The following is a 17,964-nucleotide window of genomic DNA, read 5'->3' as shown; positions in this document are numbered from 1 at the left end:
TGCGCCGCAGCCATGCTGCGAAGGAAGTCGGGAGGCCTCGATCGATGCTACAAGAGCCAATCAGTCACGAGACAATGAGAATTGGAGCTTCTGCACTGTTTTTGTGCAATATAGCAACAGGATATGCACATTCATTCACTAAATAATAGCGTGTTGACGTAGTCAGCATTTGCTTATTAGTTTTCTGGATACCCACGATAATTCAACATTCGGTTAATTCGGACATTTTTTTTTTTTGCAGTCCCGCGAAATCATAATTAACGAGGTTTAGTGTAGTTGAAAATCAGTACTCTGTACTGTACCTTCTTGTTATTCTTTCACACATTTGTATGTGCCGTAACACTGTTATGAAGAATGCATCACCAACTAGTGTGCCGGCAAACATTACTGAATGTGCATACGCACATTCAGTAATGGTGGTGAAGTCAAAAGGCACTGTGCCTCGTTTTTTGTTTTGTTTTTTCAGGAGCTATGCCACAGATGTTTAATGGAAATGCAATGAGGGGGCGAAGAAAGAGAGGCAACAGGCAACTCACAGGCCGGCTCAACAAGAAGGTGGAAATAGGGCCCCGTGCGACCCGTGGAGGAGATGCGGCTCTGGACGTTGCAGGAGTAGTTTGCATCGTCGTTTTTCTCCAGGGACGAGAAGTACAGGTTGCCATCGTGCGACACGAACACGCGCGGGTCCTCCTGGACGAAGTCCGGAAAGGCGTTGCGCACCCAGAAGTAGTGCACCGCCGGGTTGAACTGCGGAGGGTCGCATGACACCGACTTTCCTGCGCAGGGAAAAGCAATGCCAGCCATTAGAACTGCACCATCACTTTATATTTCATCACCACAGGTAAACACTCAACAAGGATGTAGAAAACTAAGTAACAAAACTATGTCATGAGCGAAAAGAATAAGGGGGTCCGAGGGACTCTATCTTTTTGCTAGTTCAACCATATGGTGAAAAAAAAAAATGGACAATTAAGGCAGGGAACTCATAGGAAAATTAAGCTTTTTTCTTATTTTAAAAATAATTAAACAAATAATGACAAAAAGGAAAACGAAAGTACACAAAAAGACATTCTAAATCGTAGCTAGGGGGGAAAAAAAAATGCTTGCACTGCTGGCAGATGCGAATTAGATTTCAATAGCACCGACATTATTGACAGCTCAAAAATTTGACAAATGCACTGACTGGACGCAAAGGTATCTTTTCGGCTACCTTACGTTGAATTGGTCGAGACGAGGGTAAAGTTTGCCGTCGGCAGAGCACTTTTACGCTGTGTTGCGTGTGTTCGACAGCAAACGACACGTTGGAGGAACACAGTGCTTTCACATGCTCGCACCCCTAATTGACTGATACCCATTGTAGCCTCCACTTCACTTCCAAGATATTGTGAGACCGAGTACAGTCAACACCCGATTTTCCAGACGCCCGATTTTTCAGACATGCCTGATAACTCGGACGCCTTCGCTGCATCGCCGCGTACATAAAAGTACGCCATGTACATAAAAAAAAAAAACGTCTGAAATTTCGGACGCAAAAAACCTTCGCTGTCCAATTTTTACTACCTTTTTGCCATTACCACAGGTCCGAAACAGCATTAATAGAAGCCATCACCGCCGCCATTTTGATTATCTCGCCTCCTCGAATCGGCACTCTCGCATGCAGATCCGCTGGCAGCCCTATCCAACACCACGGCAACGCTAGGCCTAGCTACTTCGACGTTCGCTACCAAGCTTCTTTCTGTTTGGTGCCGTGTTTTTTATTGAAACAATTCGCCGCTGTTAGCAATGCCGCCATCTCTACCTTTGTAATCCTCGCCAATGGGTTGGAAACTTCGGAAGCATAAAGCGTTGCATGCCAGTTTCTGAAAGTCTGCTTCGCCTCAATACAGCAGTGTTATACAGTGAAGCATATGCGAAGTCTTGCGGTGAAGAATATCAAGAGTGGGAAGAGGCAAATGTCACGGGACATGGTATGTATGCATGTATGTATGTATGTATGTATGTATGTATTGTGGGGATTGAGGGAAGCGCCGGCGCCATTGCGCGGGCTTCACCTGTTCTGCCGTCCTCCGCCTTTTCCCGTCCCGCTCCTAACCGGTTCCCGCAGTGGCGCTCCAATCGCGGTGGTTTGCGGTGAGGGCAAGGCGCTGACGTCACGGCGGCTGCATTTCGGCTGCTAGCGGCGGAGCGTGGCTCTCTTATCTCTGGGAGCAGCGCACGGTATGTACATGCTTGCCTCTCGTCCGCAGACACCTTTGTGACCAGGACTGGAGCTCGCGCACGGTGCCTTTGCCCGTGCGGGGAGCGTGTACTTTGTACTGATCCTTTTCTCGATGCTAAGCCGACGAGCGGTGCCTAGTGCTCGCGCGAGGTAATACCACGCCGAGCCGCACTTGCCGAAAGATTAAGCCGAAGGATATTGCCCGAGCTCTCGCGAGTTGGCCCATTGGTTATCGCCAGGGCATGTAACATAGCCGCCGGGACTTTTCCTAGCGGCGTGTCCCAGCTTGAGCCTGCGCTCTCGTCGTGACGTGCTATAGGCGCCTGTTATTGTATTTTCACCCTTGGTGCGGGACCCCTTTGGTTCGCCGCCGCGCGGGCGTTTGTGCAGTGCTGGTGCCGACGGATTCAATAAACTGTTTCCATCAACTCAGGGCTTTTTGCTGTGTTTTTGCGTGCGTCGCTCGGTAGCCCCTTGCGGCCTCTGAGCTCTCGCGCGAGCGGTGCTGGAGGCGACGGCTGACGTGGCCCTGTGGCTCGCTAAGCTCCAACCCGCGGTGGTTGGTCTCCTGTGAGACACCAAGAACCCACAGGCTGAAGGCATAACCACAAGTGCAAACCAGCACTAGTGTTGTGGCTGTGTTCTTGTTTGCATTAATTAATATTTTTATAACTAGAGACAAGGGTCTTCTAAAGAAAGAAAAAAGACTGATTAAACATCTGAAAACTAACATTAAAGAAATGTGTATGAAAGAAGAGGCAAGTTCAATGATGAGTTAAACTTACCCCAGAATTCCTTGCCGCTGTCACCGGCTCGGTTTTTGTTGAACTCTCCAATGAAGCCAAAACCAAGAGAAACCGAGCGAGACAGGACCCTGCCGTACTTATTCTCAGCCATGCAGTGGTACTTGCCCCTGTCTAAGGTCTAGACGGAAAAGAAAGAAAACTATTAATGACACAAAACATGAGCATATTGTCACCCCCACTCAGCTTTTGCCTCACAAACAACATCAGTGCTGGCACATCTTGTGTCACTCTCTCTACCCCTTTGAGAAGTTTTACCAACATAGCTAACGAAAAGCTCGTCACTGTGTTCCTCCCTAATAAAATACAGCTTCCCCGTACAAATACCCATATATACAAATACAATAGCGAGCTGCTGACAGGCCAGACTGGTCCCACTGCTTCTTATTAAGCTTCCTTACATTACGTCACAACAAGCATCTACTTTGCAGAACTTTCAGGGTCCTAATTTTTCAACCATAGTGGCAGCTTTAAAAAAAAAAAAGAAAACAAGCATCTACAAAGAGAGTAGCAATGTAATTCTACTTATTTCTTGCAGGATAATTTTTGTTAAGCATGAAATGCCTTTAGTGAGCTTGAGCCAAAAGCCAGGGTTGTTATCCGGGCACTCAACCGAGAACATCCGGGCATCGTTTCGAGAACAAAACGAGATCTTCCGGGCAACCAGTTAAAACTTCAGAAAATGAGGTCTATGGCCCCCAAACCTTTGTACATGACCACAGTACACACCCTAGTTACTGCCCAAACAAGTTACAAGAAATATTGCTTTCGATTTCTTCCTAATGTTAGTTCACAATGTCACTCAAGCTGTAACTTCTATAGAGTACGCTGAAGTTTTATTTGACATTTCTATTAGCGATGTTCAAAAGGCAGATAAAGGGCACCATACACTTTATTGCCATATTTTGGCACTGAGACAGGGTTGCCTGTGCTCTTTTCAACGCCAGCGGTCTGTGGGCTGACCGCACATTTGCAGGCGACTACTTCGACGCGACAAGAAGAAAAAGTAGCAACAGACGGTGAGCGCGCTGCACTGTTGGAACAAGAAAAGCGGTTAAAGCGGCAGCGGCACCACAGGCAGCAAGAGACGCCATATGGTAGCCCATTTCATGCTTACATCTACTCTCGATTACGGGAGAGCCAGAATTTTTTTTTTTTTTTGACGTGGCGAATGCCACTTATCTATTCTGAAAATTTTGTTGTTCTTTTCTCCTGTTTGAAGAGCTTGTATTCCATTGGTCAGTCTAGAGCAAGTTCACGTCAATCAAATCCCACTATGACAGAGTAGCACTCTTGCTCCACTATCAGGGCCCACATTCGGCCAGAAATTCAAGCGTGCTGTATCACTTTAGCTAACTGAAGGAACGAGTGTGTCCTAATGCACTGCATATGCATTAGCATACAGCGCTACGCCTTTCTGCATGATAGATGCATTTTACGCTAATGAAAGGTGCATTTTATGCTATCGATGATTACGATACTCCCTAATGCAAATTTTGTGTGCAGCTGTTTAGTTGTTTTGAATTCACGATGTATTATAGCAAAGAATTTAATTCTGAACAACGGGGTCCTCTCGGCGGCGGCGCTGAGCCTCTGCTCGGGCAGCTCGGTTAGCAGCAGCGGCAGACGAAGCACTTCCACTGGTTGCGTCGCTCATTGTTTAGAAAGAACTGGCTGACACTATTTCGTATTATGATTATATTGTCACGTGGTAGTGACAGTGCCGAAACTGTGAGTTACAAATTTAACTCTTTATTGGGCGAACTTGTGCCCAGAAAAACAAGTAACACTCAAGCATAACGATAGAGGCGATCGGTGAAAATCTGATCTGCGGGTCAAGCGCGTTAGCTTTTATACATGACTCGTCCAAGGTTCCAGCATAATCGCTGGTGCCCGCGTGGCTTCCCCAAAATACTACAGAATTCGCGTTGCGCATGTAATCAGACTACAAACACTATGGCACCGTCTCGTAGTCGCGTGCAGCACTCCGCTTTCCTCCTCACCCATTCGCCATACTTCCCTTCTCCACTTTATGCTTTCACTGTAGCCTCCTCCTCCACTTCCCTCCAACACGCTCTTCGCTATTGCCGTCTTTCATCCCCCACAGCGCTCCGCATTCGCTCTTTCATCCTTCACTTTGCTCGTTTGCTGAGGGACGCCGATGCTCAATGCAGGGACGGGCGCCTAAGAGCTGTGTTTTAGATGCGAAGCAGCTTATGGTCGGGGCTATGTCACTCCCTCCCTCCGCCGTGCGGCGTCCACACCCCTACTGCGCTTGCGCATCCTCCTCCCCCTCCTCTCCTTGTCTCATCTCCATATGCATATATAGTATGTGTACGCTAAGTTCCGGCTTCCGGAGAACGCTTCCGTCGTTTTGCCCGAATGATCCCTCGGTGCTTCGCCCACTCATCATTATTCACTTCGTGGATATGCATTGATTTTTATAGATCGAGCCCCTCGGTTCCGCTCCTTCTTATTCAGGATTCAGCAGAAGTCTCACCATTTTTCCGGAAGCGGGCACACACAGCAAACTTCTGCGACAACCTGGTGTTTGGTTCAAGGATTCAGAAAACTCTTACAAATTGACCAGTGGAATTTAGCATATAGCAAGGACACAATTATGCCTAACAGTAGCATTGGGTAGTTGTGCACTCTCCTAGTCACTCTGGAGATACGAGGGGAGAAGGGCGACAAGACACTTAATTAGTAAACATACCTGATCGGGGCTATGAATTGTTAAGGTCCCATCCGTTTGAGTGTACCGACCATTGGAGAGCGGGTCGATGTGAATGTGGAGGAGCTCGTCATTTGAGTACTCCTCCTGAAGAAAGAGTAAAAAAAAAAAAAAATATGAGGATAAGAAAAATAACCAAAAACAAATTGTGACTCTGTACTTTCACTCTTTCCCTACCATGGGGAAAATAGGTGTTTTTAGTAGGTTATGCCATATTCTTTTTTTTTCTGAAGGAACTACTGCACTCAATATTTTATATAATCCATAAACAGAAAGCAGAATGAATGCACATTTCAAGCATAAAAGATTTATTAACAAGATGTATGTCATAAAAAAGATATAAATTGCCAAAATCAACATTGTGGGATAAAATTAAACAAAGTTTGTAAAGACACGCTTGTATCTACTAAGAAAAAATATAACAAAATTATGAGATATACAAAATGTATTGCCATCTAATAGGCACTATCTCCGAAAAAAGAAAAGTTTTTCATTGAACAGGTATTCCTCTACAAAAATTTAACTTCAAGCACTACAGTTGGGCTCGACGCGCAGCCGCCGATGTTCTGGGCTGGTATGCGTGGCAGCATGCTCAGACTCGCTGCTGCTCGATACATCTATAAAATCAGCCGTAGACACAGCAGAATCACAAGATCGGGGATCTTTCCAAGCACGTGCACCACTCTCTGAGGCGCCCATTTTTGGTTTCTACTTTAGCGATCTCGAAACTTCGGAGCGCGCTCAAAAATTACCACTTGGCGGGAAAAAAAGCGAACTGCTGAGAAAACAAAAATATAGTTCCCTTCCTTCCCGTCTGATGGCGCAGTGTGTCCTGTGAGCGGCATGGAAGGTCTCAAAAGCGGCGTTTCAAACCATTGATAGCGGGCTAACGATGCCCAATGGGTGTGGTACAGAAAGAGTTAATATTCATAAACTGCAGAAAGACGATTAACCTGCTTCACACGTAGAGGTTCAAGATAGTCTTTCTGGACTTATTTCAAGCTACAGGTCATCACCAACAGGAACGAGGGTGCATATCCTTCAGAAGTACAAGTACTTTTGTCATAAGACTAGCCAATTCTCACCAGTGCATTACTGTTGTGTTGCAAGTACAGCTGCAAGACAAAAAAAAAAAAAAAATTTAAGAGGCACAATGTGCATTCTGGTGGACATTTTTCTCAAGCAGGAAGTAAACCTGTTTTTATCAAAATGTAGGAACTGAGCTAAACGGCACACTTGAAGGTTGCAGTGCAGCTGGGATTCCTGTCGAGAATTCCAGCTGCACCAAATACAAGAAAGAAGCTGACAGCTATTTGTTGACGCTATAGAGGTTCAACTGATGATGTCCTGGCATTCCCATGGTGTCACAGTGCTACTATGTTAATGCTGAAAGCTGGGCTAGTTGGCTGCTAGCATTATGAAACATGGTTACAGCGCCAAGAAAGGTGAAAACATAGACATGCCCGTCTTGTGCATATTGTGCTCGTGCTGTTCGCCTTCCTTAGCCTTGCAACCATGTTTCATAACATCACATTGACGTTTACAAAAATCACATAGACAGTGGCATCTGAGCTGCCCTTACACTAGTATGTGAAAAATTTCATGCCTACTGCAGATCTATCACTCAGCTTCACAGCAAACCCAGGGAGAAGAGGCACATGCAATTGTACACCAAAGGGCTAGAGCTGCGAGTGCCCACCTTGAACCACTTGTAAGTGGGCGGCGGGTTTCCCTCGGCCACACAGCGCAGGGAGATGTCGTTGGTCTGGCTGCGGCCGCTCAGGTCAAAGATTAACTCCCCGGGCTCCTCGACAAAGTAAGGGCCCCGAGGAACCTCCTCTCGGTTGGTCAGGACATAGCCAAAGTCTGGGAGAAGGGAGAGTGGGGGTGGGTTGAAGGGGCCGGCAAGTAAAAAAATTTAGCATCCTGCTCTTTGCAGAGCAATGGAAAGCTTACAGTCAAAAGTTCTAAGCTGAGATAGTTGGGGCTTGTTGGAGGAATTGGTACATTATTCTAAGCAGGGGGATGCCAGCGAACAAAACAGAAAAGCCAGAAAGGAAACCGAGAGGAGGCAAATATGAAGTGCTGAAGGTAGGGTTGTGTCTGGCTGTGCCGTTCAGTCTGTTGAAGACAACATTTTGCTGAAATAAAGTCAGTTGTAAGTCCAGCTCACTACCTTCAATTCAGTAGTACTTGCCTCTTGTCAATTTACCGCTTTCCTATACTGTTCACTGGCTTCCCGCTACCCCGAGTTGTTTGACATACAGCATGGCAAACAGCCCAGACGATGAGACAGCGTATCTGTCCTGCTCATACCACTTGTCCTGCCCTCTGCACTAATTGCCCCTTAGACAGCGAAAAATCAAAAGCAACCGAATTTCGGCTCTTCTTGGAGCTTGCAGCATGCTTTACTGTCAGGCTCTCACTGTTCGCGCTAATCTAGCTTGCAATGTTCTGCTAGTATTTGCCCAACTACAGAACTTGCATGAAAAAGCGCACCTCTGCTGTCCTCACACACTAGATCCATACCTCTTAGCAGGGGGGAGAGGCAGTCAAAAAGCAGCGAATGACATCAAGGTACAAAATGCCTATGTTTACATGGGGCTCTTGCACAATACAGTGAATTCCTTAGTGACTCAGTTTATCTGGCCACGCCTGCCTAAGGCAATCAAAATCGGGAACAAATTACAGTCACGTAAACTTCACAAGTTTGATGTCCTTGCTTGTTTCTCTTTGCTTACATGAAGAAGAAAAATTAAACCTTTCTCTTATTTGCTATGCTGTTCTCGCTTTTGCTTGAAGAAAGAAAAAAAAGACAGCCTAGCATGATACTTTTTTTTTGTCATTTTTTTTTTTGCCATCCAAACTCGTTACAGTGATGCACTGTAGGTCGTGGTCACATGCGAGTATGCTAGAAACGATTGTGCCTGGCAACAGTGGAAGCTCATCTTCCATGTAGGCAACTTGCATGCTTTATAAGACGTCGACAGGCGCAGTGATTTGGTTACAGACCAAACTCTTTCCAACTGAATCAACATTGTTGGCTTGCATGTTCCCCACAATATTACACAACATTCTTGATTGTCAACCACCACCCTGTAGCATAATACACTTGCAAATCCTGACTCATTGAAAATCCTTGTTGTTTTACTCGGCCAAACTGATTCACAGATGTCCAATTCCCCATTTGCAGAATTTTCACAATTCTGTTAGCACACCTAATGCAGACATCTTTGTTTCCATTCAGTGTTTCACCATTACTTTACATTTATCCCTGCTGTCATAATTTATTTAATAACCCACTGTGCAATATCAAGGTTTTATTATTTCATTACAGTGGCCAGTGGTGATTTAATTTTTACAGACTAATAAATTTGATTGTTTACTAATGAACACTTCTTTCTTACATGTTATGAATATATTTTTGCGTTACGTCATTTTCACACAGTGCACTGTGCTAAAGGCGCTATGCTGCTAATGGTCACCTACATTACAGTCGCAGACCGATAAATCAGACACCCATAATCCAGACATGCTCGGGTAATTCAGACAGCTTCGCAGCCCGGCCAATGGCCCGTAGACTTAATGAGTAAAGACGACCGACACTTCGGACAGCTGCCAGCTCTACATTCGATTATCCAGACTCCGTTCAGAGCGTACGCGGATTCTGCTGCCATTATCTCCTCTGGAAACCTAGATGAGACATGAAATTTGGCCTCAAAGATTACACATAAAACGCTAATCCCTGAGGCTGTGTCTCAATTGCAGCACTATGCCTCAGATTAAATTACAAATGCTGATCTTGGAGGCTTTGCCTGAATTGTGAGGTTGCATCAACATCGCGATCATCACATCCTATTCCGGCATCCCAGCGCATGGCCTGCTCTCGCCATTCTGTTTGTTTAGTTGGCGTTCCAGACAGTGCTCTGTCGGCTCCAAGAAGTCTTTCTCGTAGAGTTATCGACAGGCCGCGTCAAATGGCACCAACGGTGCCCCTCGCAGTCTGACTCCGAATGAGTCTTGAGTCTCCGTTCGAATGACCCCAACCCCGCAACAGAAAAGCCTGAACTGCTGCCTACAACACCGAGCTCAAATGCGGACATTATTGATGGCCTGCTAGGCTGCGGTGTGCCGATTCCTGCCGTAGTTACATTTGAAGACTTTGCAGACGTCGACAGCACGGTTTTGCGTGCCTAACTGAACTGATGATGAAACGATTGAGCAAGTTCTCCCACCGTCAAACAGCGAACTCTAACTTGGATGACGATGTTCCGTGCAGATCTAACTCGAGACATTGCAGTCCTTGCATCAGCGTACAGCGACAACAGAAAACCGGCAGATATATAGGCGTACTTGGTTGCACGTAAGCAGAGGTATGTGTAGTAACGAATCGACCACTTCTTCCTTGCACAGGGGCATTAAAACGTAAATGAAATTATCTTTTTTGGGCACATTTGTTTTTTCGGACATTCGATAGTTCGGACTTATTTACGTTCCCGTGAAGTACGAATTATCAGACGTTGACTGTAATAAGAAAAAACAGACATAAGCTACAACAATGAAAAATGCTGCAGCTATGAATGACAACATTTCAACAGTGCACATACCGAGAGGTCGTTCCTGGATGTAAATCTGGAACAGCCGTTCCTTAGGGATCTCACAGATGAATGCCAGTTCGTCTCCCGGTGCTACTTTCTGCAGACCCCAACGGTTCAGCTCAGTAGAAAAGCTGCACAACACAGAGAGAATAATACATTGGGAGGAGGGGGTTGTTCGGAGTGAGCAAGTGATGTGAATGAGTGATGACTGGTCCTTGATGGTGACAATGGCATTGCTCCAAACATAAGAATCAAGTGGTTTACAATTAAAAGGTCACCAAAACAAAGTCTCAGCAAAACTAAGACCCCGTCATTGGAAAGCGTTTGTCGTGCACCCTTTTCCCTTACTTCAGGATTATTGGCTTAGCTAAAGAGGCCCTGAACCACTTTTATCGAAGTCGAGAAAAGCATTTGAACTTAAAATAGACTAGTTCAGAAATACTTTGCAGCAAAAAGTACTTCAATGTGTTCAGCAAAGCGGAGTTACTGGCAATGAAAGATTGCCTTCTATACCCTTCGTTGTGCTCCCGCTCCTTCTTCAATGCCTTGCACTACGAAAGCTCTACGAAAGTCCCCAATGCTCTGCCAAATGAACGTGCCATGACACGCAGTTCAAGTTTTATTTTGAATGTTCATGTAGATGCCAGTATTTCCGATTTCGGTGCCTATGACACACGAAATGCAGTTTTCCTCAGCGAGCCACAGTGCGCTCAGCGAGCGGGCTCGTCATGGCACCCAGCGGCAGCCGCGGTATCTACACTACGCACTAGACCGCAGCTACGGGCACCTGAAGTGCGTATGCACAGTGTTATTGTGCACAACACGGCTGGAATGAGCACTTGCGCTCATGTGTTCCAGCCTGGCCAGGGTACGTGGTTTTGGACTTTGTCCTGCACTAGCTTAACCAACGGATAGTAGCCACATACAACTTGCGCTTTTTGAAACGCTGTCAATAGCTCAACGCGAAGCGACGTCTGCCAAGGCATCTAGCCAGTAGTGCCCAGGAGCGAGTCCACACTGGCAAGCATAAGTGCAGTCCGACCTTAAGTTTAGTGTGGTTTGAGGCTAGCTGAGTGTTCAAAACTAATTGAAATTAGCGAGACTCAACGGCTACGACACCAATAAGTAGTCTGGCCAACATTTAGTTCCAACGTGAGCGGCCGCGGCCAAGTATGAGCTGACGACAGTCAGCTTCTTCCGGAAGTACTTAATTCTTATTGAAATTTGAAAGCAGATTTGCGCGTACTTCAGCCTGTTCATTAAACTGCATCAATAAATATACACAGTAACAGTAGGAAGAAGCATACTGATTCAAACACCGTTCTTCATTGATGTCAGCTATCAGCCAATTGCAGCCGTCTACGGGAATCTGGCATATGACAACATATGCAGGCCACCAACAGCTTCGAAGAGGGTGAGGAGAAGGCCTCGTTTGAAAAGAGAGTGTTTGAGAAATATGGGACTTTGCACTCTGCTAGTGAGCTCCACGCACCATGCACAACTGCAAAATTTGGCTGAGATGTTCCCAGCAGCATATGCTATCTGCAGACTGTTTTTTCAACAAGCCTGAGGGGTGGTTCAGGACTCCCTTATAAAGACACCCTTACAGAGGTGTTTGAATAGCACAATTTTTTAAATATAATTGGGCTAAAATATTAGGAAATATTCAGCTTCGAATATTGAATTGAATAGAAAGTATCCCCCTGTTAACTCTTTAATTGCCATGAGAAATTCTTTAAAATTTATGAAAAGTGTGGGTTTTTTTTTTTTACCTGCATTTACTTCGCCATTCATCCATAAAAAGTATGAGACCAGGAATGCCCATAATAATCCCTTTCACTGCCCTTGTTTAAAAAAAATTGCAAATGACACTGTCAATTAGTTATATATGCGTGAAAAGTATAAAGCAGTGCAACCTTTGTCCAGACGAGTTAACTCGTCATTGGCAGTTAAGGGTTAAGGGGAAGCTAATACAGCAAAGTGGCACTGTTAAGTCAAAAGCACAACTTCTTAGTGTGTGCCACGTGCTGAAAGAAAAGCATTCTGTCTCAAATCATGTAAATATACAAGACAGAGAATTCAGGCTCAAAGAGTTCTCACAGTGACCCATGAATTTGTTATAATGTACCACTCATGTATGCAGTCCTGTTAGAAACACCTTCAAATGCTCTTTGAAGCTAAGCTCCCACCTTTGACTTTGTGTCGTTATATTGTTACACAGGCACAAGCTTGTCCGACAGCCACAGCAAGCTGCAACCCCCCAGGACAGCTGTCCTTACGAACATACTTTACGCATAGTCCTGAACGAAACTTTAAACTTCAAGATCCGAAGCAAACATTGAAAAAAAAAAAAAAAAACATTAAATTCCGGGATTTTACTTGCCAACACCACGATCTGATTATGAGGCATGCAGTAGTGGGGGACTCCGGATTGATTTTGACCACCTGAGGTTGTATAACGTGCATCCAATGCATACGTAATACATGGGCATTATTGCATTTCGCCCCCATCGAAATGTGATCGCCGTGGCCGGGATTTGATCTCGCTCCCTCGGGCTTAGCAGGCAACACCACAGCATTGCTTCGGATAAACCATAGTTGATCTGAAGCAAATATTTCAACTGCCTGCAGCACGCCTCCCTTTCTTACCTTCGGTATATTATCTTCAAATTTACCAGAGTATTCAAAAGTCCTCCTTAACTACACAGTCATGCACATACAGCTCATGCAACATGGCCCAACCAATTGCAGAAAAGCTGTAAATCTGACATACAACACACTGCTATCATACAGAGCTGTAGTCAATGCAAGCAGGCTCCTTTGCGCATAAATGAGAGACTTGCTTACTTATAGGAGACGTATTTCCAAAGATAACCATCCTGCTGAGGCAGCCAGAGGTTGTCGATGTTGCTGAACTGAGCGTTGTCGCCTTCCCAGGTCCACACGTTGTCACCACTCTCAAAACCACTCGTGAACCATCTGGAGAAGCCCAAGCAACAGAGATGCGGGACTGAAATTACATTCTGCAAAGCTGGCACACTAAAAGAACACTAAAGAGAAAGACTAAATCAGTTTAGACTGATTATTATTCTTTGGAAAATCTACTGTCATGAATTTCGCAACAATGGGTGGATTACTAGAAGAGGAAACGAAGGTCAAAGTTACATTTTCTTTTTACTTTTGTGCCAAAATCTCCCCGTCATTACGTCAGTGAGACGCCGCGGATTTCGGAGTTCTTAATCGTGTCTGGACGATTGGTTCAGTAAAATTTTCAGAAACTTCGCATGTTCAGTCATTGGCTGCTTTAGAATACAACAGACAGCTTTAGTTTAACGTTAGCGTAATAGTGGGGTTAAAGGAAATAGCGTTACAGTACCGCTAACAAACTTTGCAGAAAGCGAGCTTTAGTATAGCATGATAGGGCAGTTTACATGTGCGATGCTATTCCATCACGCTCTGAATTTTGCATACATAGTGCATCTAAGTGATTCTATCTGTATGTGCGAGAGGCAGCGTAATGGTAGCCAGGAGCGCTTTGTATTTGTACTTCCCATGTCCACAGATGTGCGGTAAAACAGACAAGCAGTACAAGTTGTCCTATCCATAGCCTCCAAAATTATCCGATCTCAGAGGCCATATGCTGTCAATGCGCCTATCTCCCGGCTTCAAACATACGTGGCGCTAGCATATCTGAGGTTTCTCTCGTAAGGCTTACATGCATTCCAAACGAGAAGTGATCTTGAAAACTCCCCAAGGTTAGCCATAATACTCTGTCGTCGAAGTGGCCCGAGACTAAGCGAAAGCCGTTTACACAGTCATTTGCTGCGAACAAAGTGAATTCTACAAAAACAACGCCAAATTCTGTTCAAAGGCGGCGGCCAGGAACGCCGCCATGTTTTACGTAAAGCATGCAAAGACAATAATGTTAAATCTGAGATATAGCGCGCGTACACTGAACGGTATGGGTCGTTTAGAGTTCTGCGCATGCGCATTTCGATCCCGCTATTCTGCTAAGCATGCTATTACAGTAAACATGCTAAACTAAAACTGTCTAATGTAGTCCGATTTTACAAATAAACAATTAGCTAGCCCCTAGCAGATGCCGTCAAAATCCAAAATCCGTCAAACGAACTGATGCGGGAACTTGAAGGCAGCATCGTCACCCTTCTGCTCGTTCTGCCACATTTCTGGCTTACTAAGCGGCGACTCGTTTTTCGTATTGTAGACGGGTAATCATACACATGAAATAATTTTTCTATTTAGAACTAGTAGTTAAGAACGAGTAGTTGCGAATTATTCACTATGTATGCTTTTATTTTAATTTGACTGAGAGTAGTGGTTCGAGCAAGTTGGAAATTGCTGGCCATAGCAGTTAGTGGCGCCATTGTGGGAATTACAGATGAGGAACAAGAAAATGCAAAACGCGTAGCTGCTCGTAATCTTATTGCCTGTGCTCTGATATAAGATTTTGCATTTGCAAGTTAACAAAAGTGCTATATTTTATGTTATTCCCGTTCCTTGTCCACCAGTCTACAATAGTTCAGTGCCTGCTATGGTTGACCTAGCAAGTATGATTTACAAGCATATCAACTGCTGCAACAACATTCAGAGTGGACTCTGAAATTGGCAAAAACTAAGGCAATCATTACAGGAGTCGCTAACTGCCAATTTGTAAACTTTAAAATTTGTAAAAACCCCGTCGACATGACATCGCAAGGGGCATTTGTTTTTAAAGCTCGCCATGAGCACACGCCTCTTGTTGGATACATATGCACTTCATTAATGATGATTTACCTTTACCACAGCACACAAGCAGCAGTGAACTTGCAAGACCACAAATTGACAAGCAACATACTGTTTTTAGATCACAGTCACTTTTTCAGCAACCTCACTGTTGCTGATTTTGCCTGCTTCAGGAACTTGACCAAGTAAAGTTACTCAAAGCAGGTGTTCCTTTGTTTTCCCCCACAATCAGAAGATTTCCAAGGGCATGGCCGGTATGTTTTGCAAACAGAACTTATTTTTCTTAAATCTTAACGAAACATTCATAAAATTGTAGAATGAGCCCAAATTTGTAAGCTTAATAGAAAATTCAGGAGAGTTGGAAGGTAAGCATTGCATAAAGAACACCTGCACACACCACGATCTATTCGTGTTACGGCACGCGGATTGCTCACCTCCGATGCTGAGGGTCATGCTCTCGCAACCAGTCGATGACAAAACGGTGCTCTTCAAATGTGTTCACAGAGATCAGATCGCAGTTGTAGGCCTGGCAGGCCTCCTTGGCACCATCCCGTGTCCGGGTCGGAGAGCGGTTGAACTTGTAACACGACTGGCCGAAGTCCACCCATCCACGGGGACACTCCTGACCACACACAGCTAGGCAAATGACAGCGTAAACAATGCCTTAAAAAGAACCCTTGTCACATGTGCAAATCAATGTATTCTTTTCTCTCTTTTTCTCTTGAAAGTGAACGTGTAGGAAGCGATCACACTTCATTGCAAATTGAATGCATTAGGAACAGACGATATCATTGTAAAAGAAATGCAGCATGTGAGATATAAAATATCATTCTTTGTTATAATCCTCCTAAGTATGAGTATACCTCCTCAACCTTTTGTTGCCAGAAAAGCTTTGTGTCTGATATCTTATAAGTATTGGATTTCAAAGAAAACTCGGCAGGATAACTCTTATAAAATGGCTTTTTGAACACCTTTCCCTTACACTTACATTGTACCACACTCTTTCACTGTATAGTTCTACTTAAGTGTTTGGCATGCTGAGGTGTCTTTTAGATGCATGCCATGTAGAGCAGGGGGGGAAGGGAGTCAGATTTCATTTAAAGGGACACTAAAGGCAAATACTAAGTCAAGCTAAAGTGATGTATTAGTGCACGAGCATCTCTAAAGCGTCAATATTATCGCGAGCAGAGCCTTAGTAATAGAGAAATTAAGGTAAATACAGGACACGATTAGCGACTCCCCCGGGACATTCAAGTACTCGCCCGATGACGAAGGCACTCCTCATTTAAATTCTGTCACTAGTATTGAACCACTCGTTATAAAAACATCATTGTACTGTATTATAAGAAGAAAGAAAATACTACTTCACCAGTTCTATTACACTTTTACAAAAAATAACTAACTGACATTGCACCGTTGACAACGACGCGGGCGGTCAAAAGGTTTCATGTTCGCTCGACTCTACACCGCCTGCACTTTCGCGTTTCAGTTTTTCTGTTATCGTGTAGTGTTGCGCTTGTTTTTCTAGCTCGTGAACCTCGCACTAACTGCAAGTAGCAGAGAATTCCACTTCCATGCGACGTCGCGGAATGCCCGAATGGTCTACGCCACTTTACCAAAATCAGCTGCAGCGGCGCACCGTACCGCCATCTGTCGGGCGCCGTTACACTCACCAACGGCAGAAAATGGCTTATGCAACGTCACCACTCCTCGGTTGGCGTGGCGGGTGATTTGAATTGCAATAAAGGTGTTTGGACCCTTCAGATCCAATTTTCTCGTAAACTAAATCTTTTCTTTGCAGGAGACAAGCGTTTTGATGTTCCTGGAAAGGTATTTAAGCAGTCCACGTCGACTTATTATTTGCCTTTAGTGTCCCTTTAAGCATACTTGGCGCTTATTGTCTAGGCCTGCCGACATCTTTAATAGAAGCAAATAAATCAAATAACCTTCTTGTTGAGCTGGCTGACGTCCCCAATACCTTCTGCAGTGGTAACTGCAGAAGGTATTGTGGTAGGTTTCGAAGTAGGTACCTCTATAAATGCTGTCACCCTACACAAGCAAAACATTTGTTTTGCAATCAAGGCGCACTGATGTACGGTCCTAGGGAACTAACTGGGTGGGTTAGCATAGCAAAAAAAAAGATGCAATCACAAGAACAGGACATGAGCAGATAGATGGCACTCGATCCTAAGTCAGCACCTTGCATGTGTTCACGTCCCCTCGTGTCCATGTTTTGTTTTCTGCTATGCTAGTACTCCAAGATGGTACATGAACAAACCCATATAACTTTGAATGGGTACGTTTCACTCATTCATGACTCATGAGTGTCAAGGCTGCACGTGACTCCACTGCACATACTATAACTTCACTGGGTTAGATATATGGCTGATAATTTTTAACTCCCACTAGACTGCACACCAACACACTCAAGTAGATCACCCAACCATGGTCTATTTACTTTCGGTGTGAACTGTATATATGTGAAAGCCAGCAACTAATAGTAGTTTTTCTTCTGCTGGGTACAAATCAATCATCAAATGCAGTGATCTCACGTCTCGGCAACATATCCCCCAGATTGTCTGTTAAAACGGTGCTGGCAAATTTGAAAGAAATGAAGCCCTAGATGTCTCACTATGCAGCTTTTTTCCAGTTGTAGACTTGGTAGAATGCTAATAGGCAAAGCTGAATGTAGAGCAGTTTATCATGCCAGATACTAAATTTAACTGGAATAACTAGTGATTGATATGCATAACCAATTACAAAAGCTTTCGGAGAATGGAATTCCCAAGAAGGTTAGTTATCCTCAAAACTTTGCCACTCTCCCGATTGAGCAAATTGGTGGCCACACAGGGAAGTATATAGTGCCCC

At 44.7% G+C, this 17,964-nt stretch overlaps 1 protein-coding gene across 1 annotated transcript in view; it reads right to left on the bottom strand.

Annotated features, from left to right (window-relative positions):
* The window catches only part of LOC119431649 (contactin-like), a 66,192-nt gene that overhangs the window by 45,617 nt on the left and 2,611 nt on the right, over positions 1 to 17,964 (bottom strand). Inside the window, exons 3-9 of the mRNA XM_049657963.1 lie at positions 15,531 to 15,732; positions 13,201 to 13,332; positions 10,363 to 10,484; positions 7,455 to 7,621; positions 5,738 to 5,842; positions 3,004 to 3,142; positions 537 to 776 (exon numbers count right to left, since the gene is read on the bottom strand). Of these exons, the coding sequence (XP_049513920.1) occupies positions 537 to 776; positions 3,004 to 3,142; positions 5,738 to 5,842; positions 7,455 to 7,621; positions 10,363 to 10,484; positions 13,201 to 13,332; positions 15,531 to 15,732 (1,107 nt within the window). The remainder of the gene's footprint in view (positions 1 to 536; positions 777 to 3,003; positions 3,143 to 5,737; positions 5,843 to 7,454; positions 7,622 to 10,362; positions 10,485 to 13,200; positions 13,333 to 15,530; positions 15,733 to 17,964) is intronic.

Source organism: Dermacentor silvarum, chromosome 10 (genome assembly GCF_013339745.2).
Source record: "Dermacentor silvarum isolate Dsil-2018 chromosome 10, BIME_Dsil_1.4, whole genome shotgun sequence".
Taxonomy (NCBI): domain Eukaryota; kingdom Metazoa; phylum Arthropoda; class Arachnida; order Ixodida; family Ixodidae; genus Dermacentor; species Dermacentor silvarum.
This window is presented reverse-complemented; position numbering and strand designations above follow the sequence as displayed.